Genomic DNA, 7,942 nt, shown 5'->3' with positions numbered 1-7,942 from the left:
GTTTTACTTCACCATTTAGATATATTATTTTGTTATTAGCTTATATAATAATCTAATAATTTGTAGATTGTTGTTATTATTATTTAATTATTATTACAATAATTGTTAAATTATGTACTTTACAGGCTAACCCTATTTGTACAGGGGTTGTCCCCAAAACAAATAAATTATTACTATTATCATTAAAAAAAATGTATATATTTTTCTAAAAAACAATAACATATCCTTTACTTACTTGATGATGATCTTATAAAAGTATAATTTTCATTATAATTAAAATATCTGATTATTGATATCCTCTCTAGAGGATATGTTGCTAAGCAACAGCAATAATTTAACACTGAACCCTTACTTAAAAAAATAAAAGTACATAACTCTGAAAATGTAAAGTAACTTTAATTTTAGTTTCCACAAGAATCATATTAACTTACATATGAATTTGTAAATTTTATTGACTGAAAACAAAACATTTTATAAGCAAAATCTTTATAATAATAAAACTGATCAAATGTTCCAATTTTATAAACATAAAAATGTTAGGAATTCCAACACCCTTGAAACTAAGACTAAAAGTTTAAATACAAGATTATAACAAATCTAAAACATTCTAAAATTGATAAGCAGCTTTATTAAAAAAACCAAAAAAAAACAAAAAAAAAAAAAACAAAAAAAAAACAGATTACAGAAGTGAACTCAATAAAAGGTGTATATTTTATATCTATATTTTACAACGTTGAATAGGCAAAACTGTAGAAATTGTTCATTTATTTCTTAAATGGCATGAAAGTGGATCCGAGTGCTAAAAATTATAAACAACTGGAACTGTTTTTGTGATAAAAGAAGAACAGAATAAAAAAAAATAGTTTAACTCACCAGTCGATATAGATGAGGTAGAAGTTGCCTCGGCTAAAGAGCCCGTTGACAAAAGATGCTGTCTTGGCTCACGCCTTTGCCAAATCTGTTCAAGCCCGAGATGAGTAGGTGCAGAAGATGAGAGCCTGGCATGAGATTTCCTCCCTCCACCTTGATACCTCCCTGGTACAGACTGACCGAGAACTCTGAAACAAATTTTAATAGAAACAATTAGCTCAAATAGAACCATTGTATAATAAAATTCAAAAAGTAACATGTTACAATATTAATCGAGAATTTATTTACAAAATATAAAATATGATGTAATTCATCACAAATCCTTGAGAACTACAACTAGAATCTATAAATGAATTCATCAAAAACCATTATACAAAATTTCATTTACAATTACAAACAGTTAAATATTCCATTACTTACAATGTGGGAAAACCAACTTCTCGAAGACTGAAGCCCAGGCTTTAGCTAGACATTGTGTTATTACCTTTATATATATCTTTTTTTTTTTTTTTAAATACAATAATTTTTATTTTTCAAATTAGTTCATCGTTTTTTAAGTAGTTGTTTTTGTTTTATTAATTCTATAAATATTAGATCTTTTTTTCAATTACATAACTATAACTATTTTTATTTATTATTATAATTTTTTTAATAGTTTACCGTTATTATTTATAACTGTTAGGTAAATATAACATTGCAATAGGTAGGGGTGTATTCACCACCATTGTCAGTTGTTAGAAGTGGATCAAACTTAACAACCATTTAAGGAGCAGTAGGCTGATCCGATAATAAAGAAATATAAAGAGATCACAAATCTTAAGGTCGCGATTTTAATTAACAGTGATAAAGACAAATATTAAAAATTTCAGTTACTTAGTAACACATTTTGAAAATCATAACTCCTGCAGACTATCATTTGATAACTATCTTGATATAAGGAAACATGTGCAGGCACTAACATACACCCTTGTATTACAAAGGGTGTTTTAATAGGACTTGAAATAGGGATATTTCACCAAAAATATAGTTAAGTCCCACTATCTTTAGCATCTATAGCACATTTAAGAAAAGTGACAGATGAAAATAAACGAGTACAATTTTTGACTAAAAGACTTTATTTAGACTGGTTAAGAGGTGAAGGTATTGAGAGTTCTCATTTCTAGAAGCAAAGAAAAGCATTTGTACAAGAGCTCTTAATTCAATGTTTCCTGCTATCTTGAATGTATGCATTATGCTAATATGGCCATTCTGAACAAAATTAAATATACCATCTGATTGCAACCGTTTTAAAAGAGTCCATTTTTAAGCTCTCTATTCTATTAAAACTCATATGAAAAAGGAAGTTATAATGCTATAAATTTTCTTCAGAAATATATGATAGTCTACCATTTTATCTTTAACTGTTCAAAAGTTATAATAATTCCAAAATTTTGTAGAGAACCTTAACTTTTGTATTCTTCTGTTATTTCTCAGCTATAACTCTGGACATAAGATAATGTATAAATATTTATACAATGACGGAACCTGATGAAATCAGTATTAGACACTTCTGGACTACTAGTTTGGTTCCCGAATCTTCTAAATTTGGTTCAAACCAAGCAGCCTGTTTTATAAACATAGGTGTGTTGGGGAAAATATGTTTATGAATACATAAGCAAAAGTAGTGGGCAGAACCTGATATGGGACCAACTTGCACAATCCCTGAAAATTTCATGTATGGATAAACGGTTCAATCCATTATGCCAGAACAAAATTTCAATACAAACCAACAGAGAGACAGGGAAACAAATGTAAAATGGGAGTGAAAATTTTGAATTCTGAGCACAATTTTTTTTTTTTTTTCATTCACAGGCAAAAGCCAATATCTACTTTTAATGACGTTTTATATAGTACGATAAGGGGTGTGACAGCCGTGTAGATTGAGGCATAAGTCCCAGAGCGCTCGGTTCAGAACATAGTTGGTTTGATCCCCATCTGGGGCAGTTTATTTATTGGCGGTCCCAAAAAATGAATCTTGATACTCCTACCTTGGTTAGTACACATCAGCAACTCTGGTAACCGCCAGGGATTGGCAAAAAGGACCATGAGACCCACTTGCCGGTCTTGTTCCTCCCAACAAATACCAATATATGGAACAATGACAAATTTTTACAAAGATATTGGATATTCATTAATAATTTTCAAAATAAGATATCACTCATTAATAAATAAATGCTTAAATCAAGTTAAATGGGACAACATTGAAAAAGTGACTAAAATTGAAAAGCAGGAGGTAACTCACCACTCCTGGCTTCTGTGCTAGCCTTACTTATCTTAACTTTAAAACAGATAATTAAAGTGAGTATTATTGGTCAACATGTCATAATCCTAATAACCCTTAAGGCAGTAAGATCTTTATATTCATATTCGTGCGTATTAAAAAATTGTTTTAAAAATTTTGAATGGTGCAGCAAGCTGCTCACATTGCAGAGGGTTAGGAACTTGGCTGATAATTTAATCTACTCCATCCACCTAAGGAGAAAGCTCATATTCCAAACACATCCTGACTCGGCGCTGTCCTCTGATGATTCCCATGACTGATGGGAGGCATGAGATATCCAATTTGATTGGTTACCTATTTAACTAATTGGGTGTCTGGAGCCATCAAATATAGTGATAAAAACACTAACTTACTCTTTCGGAAGGCAACTATGATGGGATCATAATTAGCCAAAGTATTTAGAAATAGAATGTCTAGCAACCCAATGATCTGAAGCTCCAGGGTAGAAAAGTGATTTCTAGGTTCCACAATTTTTTTCAGCTCGACAGAAGTACCGCAAAATTCTTTAGCCCAAGAAAGATCCAGTGGCGAAAAAGGTTTGGGAACTGCTGGTCTAGTGTATAGCCTTGATATATTAAGTAATTCTATTTCCAATAATCAATGTGGTTCTCAATTAATTTCACATGGTGATTTAAGGAGAAGAAAAAGTTGTTACGGATAGAAATGGGTAAAAAATCAAATAAGGAGGAATGGCCAAGAAAGGATCTATCAAAGGAAATAGTTTTATGTGATAGAGAACAAATATTGATTGGTTGGGTTCTGGTGTTCAAGGAGTAAACAGAGGATTGCCAGGTAAGGAAATCAGTGATATAGGAAGGACTGGTACTTCTTAAGTCTTCAAATAGGAAAAAACCAAGGAAATATTATTGTCAGAGAAAGATAGAGCCACTGTAATTCAGTATAGTATCCAGAGATATGCTTGTGTCTAGAAACCCTGAAAATGAATCTTATAAAGCAATTCATAAGATGCTTTAATTTTCCCCTCATGTTCATACATGAGTCTTCCATAAAACAGGCAATCACAATCAAAATGGGGGAAAATAAGAGAGGAGGCAAGTAACTGGTGGGTATTTAAAGGCTAAACTTAGTGGAAACTAAGGCACCTTTTAGATTAATAATTGCATTAATTTTCAGTACTCTACAACAAAAAAAGTACAGAGAGACTAAAAGTCATTTAAAAAAAAAAAAAAAGTACCCAAGAAACTCAATTCAACAGTTCATAACATTGGAAACTGCATTGTTAGTATTAGGGAAATACCAATCTCAGTTAGAAGACTGAGGGAATCAAACCGTAGATCAAGAAGACCTGCAAAAGCCCCATTCTTACTAGAGAAAACAGTAAACATAGACTACATTATCTAAAGAACACCAATTTGGTGTGAGGAGGAATGGCATCGTTCATGAGAAGAAAGTTTCCCTTTGTAGTTCACATGAGCATAAAATAATTTACCGAAGATTGTATGGACTGTTAAAAGCAACTCTCATATTTTTTATGTAATGATAATATGTAAGAAAACTGACCAAGCATGTTAATAAATGGTTCAAGCAGGAAAAATAAATTAATTTATTCTGGTAAAAGTGTGTAGGGTGGATTCACTATGCCCACACAAATAAAACAGGTAATAGGTTTGCAGTGCTATACTGATACACTTAAAGTATATAAGATAAGAGGCTCTTCCATAATATAATTTTAGCTTCATATGGTTTTATAGCAGAATTAAAAATACATTTATGCACGGGTAGTGGTAGTGGCCTGAATTGGTAAGGGACTAACACGCACAATTCCCGGAAATTTAATCAAAATCGGAATAACGGTTTGATTACTAAATAACCTACAGATTAACAAAACTAGAACCAAATTTGTAGCTAAATATCTAGAATGTAAAATGAGAGTGAAAGTTTTTTATTATAATATGACTTTTGCTAATTAATTTATTGTTTGTTAAACTAAGCTACTATTTGAAATAATATTATTTGTATCAGAAGCTAGATAATTGTACCTTTGGCTTTGCAAAACCTAAATTATTTTTATAAATTGGCAACAACAAAACATAATTTAAGTTCAGAAAACTTTAATGAATATTATAGTTAGTTATACAAAAATAAGTATATAGATTATAAACTTATGTTAAATATTATTACTGGCTAAAATACTTGATAATGAATAATATTTAAAATAATAAATGCCAGAAATATAACTAATATTTTATATTATATAGTTATAATAAATATAACTAATTTATTCAAGTCCACAATAGATAATTAACAAATGGGTCAACTCTAGGGAATTTCCTCTATTAATAATATAAAGTTTTAAAAATAAGAAAATGAATATAAAAATTAAAGTAAATTGTTTAATTACTAAAAGTAAAACTAATTAATTAATATAAACAATGGAACTAGATAACCATTATCAGTAGCTGTTAAGAATGATAGAAGGGGATCAGAATTTTGACAAGTAAACAAGGAAGTGGGGTTGTGCCATGTGGTTTCCCCCACCAATACAAATAAGCTATAAAAGAAAAACCAAGTCATCATTTTCTTTGAGATACCTTACAATTATTTAATTATTTTTCATTCAATAGTCCCTTTTAATCCATATTTTAAACTCAAATAATTCAAAAACTGTATTCTGAATAATACAATGATAATAAGATTTTCAAGTTATGTGGACGAAGAACATAAAAAGAAGTAATTCACTAAACTGAGGAATGTTATTGACAATATTCCTATAAAATTAACACTACACACTTTTCATATCATATCTCATGATATTTCTAATAATAGAGGATATACTAAAGAACTTACTGTTGTTGTGGTGATGCATTCTTCAATAACAGTTCATGTAATGTAGTACTTTTTTGAGGTAATGGACTGACAGCTTCACCGGGCGGAGGAGGACTTTGCATAGCAAGGGAAGAATTGGAGGAATGCTGACTTGCAGGGGACAGATTAGGTCTATGTCTTTGCTGCTGCCCATCATCTCCAATTTCAAAAGGAATAGATCGAGGTGGGATAAATTCTCTATAATGACTACTGCTGTCCATCGGAAAAGATAGGGCGACTTGAGGACTTGAAAAAGGTAAAGATGCCCGAGGAGCGACTTGAATGAGGCACATGCTTTCTTCAGGTAATAATAGATCATCAAAACTTAAATCACCAAGCAATGTTTCATCATTAGCATTTAATTCAGCTAGAGTGGGACCTTGAATTAAATCAGCTTTATCAACTTGAAATATGTCATCATCTTCCATTTTGACTTCAGAACGAGGGCTCCAAATACTTGCTCCAGAATATATACTAGAGCCAGTAAGATTTGTATCATGTAAGGAACTACTGCAGGGCGACACCTCATTAAAATCAAAGCCATCCCTTAAGTCAGAAAAATCCATTGTTCTTCTATTCGGGATAGGCACACTGGCCGATGCAGTATTATTACACATCAAGTTATCGATAGTCATTGGCTCTGACTTAATCGTCAGGCCATCAATAAAAATATCACTAGTATACATGGGATCACCCATCTTCTCTTTGTTTCAAAACTCCATCTTCCTGAAAATGAAAATCTTATAAGAACAGGCAGACAAAAATGTCTTAATTACTTATGATTTGTTATAATAAACCAATTACTAAAATTAAAATGGCTCATCCAATCAAACACTAACCTCACATCAACCAAATCAATAAACATTCTTTTATGTTTGATATAACAGGGTAGGCAAACATAATTAACTAATGTACAACTTACAATTAGCCAAATCATTATAAAATTAAAATTCTCAGGATGTATTAAATAAAAATGGAGGTAAAGACACTTTAATAACAGAGTACTAGAGTAACATGCTCTGACACAACAAAAATAACATGAGACCTTGAACCTCTAGTAAACAACAGTGACCTTGGTTTTCATCTACCTTGAGAACATTAATCTCACCACAATAACTTCATTATGAAACAGCTTATTCTAAATAAAAGGAAAATGACAAAATAAATTTCAAATATAAAACAGTAAACTAGTTTTCAGAAACATAAAAGCAAAAATATTGCACAACAATTGTACATGCTTAAGTTAGAAAATCAGTGATATCAAGATAACATAATTTAAAAGTCAAACATAACCCCTTACTTACCATTAATACAAAACAGGCCCAAATAAAAGTCATAACAGCACCAGCTAAACTACTTCTGACATGAAAAACTCTTCAATGAATCTATATCAATGACTTGATCTTTTAACATGATAACCTTCTGGTATAAGTGACTATACTAACACGAGATAATATTAGTGTTGTTAATTAAAAGTCATATCAAAAGGTATCTATTTCACTTTCGAGATAAGCACCAATTTATAGTCATTAAATAAATAACTTCTATCCAATGATGGCGACTGAGGAAAATTTGGAATGTCTTATTTTGCATACTTCAGCACTAATTCCAAGGATTTAAAAGTGAAAAATGTTCCAAAGAAACAAAAAGTTGGATGAACTTAAGTGCACACATATATATCACAAGAGAATCAGAAAATTAAACGAAAATCTGAACGGGGGCATCTTCAATCAGAACAATACAATAAAAACGAGGTTATAGATAAAACTTTGGCAATAACAAGGAAGTTATTCGCCCATCTTCTGTTTAGTAAAGTGAAAACAAATGACGTCATGGTTTATTATTTACTAATTTATATTTGTTTTTAACTTTGATGAGATGATTTAACATTTACTAAATATTAAAACTTTTAGTTTTGTTTTAATT

At 30.6% G+C, this 7,942-nt stretch overlaps 1 protein-coding gene across 6 annotated transcripts in view; it reads right to left on the bottom strand.

Moving 5' to 3' along the window:
* Positions 1 to 7,836, bottom strand: part of REPTOR (repressed by TOR) — a 32,014-nt gene extending 24,178 nt beyond the window's left edge. For 4 of the 6 annotated variants that reach the window (XR_010843123.1, XR_010843121.1, XR_010843122.1 and 1 more), the window contains exons 1-3: positions 7,321 to 7,836; positions 5,999 to 6,742; positions 874 to 1,058 (exon numbers count right to left, since the gene is read on the bottom strand). Coding sequence is in view for 3 of the 6 variants with exons in the window: in XM_067046207.1 (XP_066902308.1) it covers positions 874 to 1,058; positions 5,999 to 6,714 (901 nt within the window). In the remaining 3 variants the exon portion in view is untranslated. Of the gene's footprint in view, positions 1 to 873; positions 1,059 to 5,998; positions 6,743 to 6,855; positions 7,192 to 7,320 lie in introns of those variants that run through there. The other 2 variants (XM_067046209.1, XM_067046208.1) reach the window with 2 other exon arrangements.
* Positions 7,837 to 7,942: the final 106 nt, after the last annotated feature.

The sequence above is a fragment of the Halyomorpha halys genome, unplaced genomic scaffold, assembly GCF_000696795.3.
Source record: "Halyomorpha halys isolate HHAL.00 unplaced genomic scaffold, Hhal_1.1 Scaffold394.1, whole genome shotgun sequence".
Lineage (NCBI taxonomy): Eukaryota > Metazoa > Arthropoda > Insecta > Hemiptera > Pentatomidae > Halyomorpha > Halyomorpha halys.
Note: the sequence above shows the minus strand (reverse complement) of the source record. Positions and strands in the feature narration are given on the sequence as shown.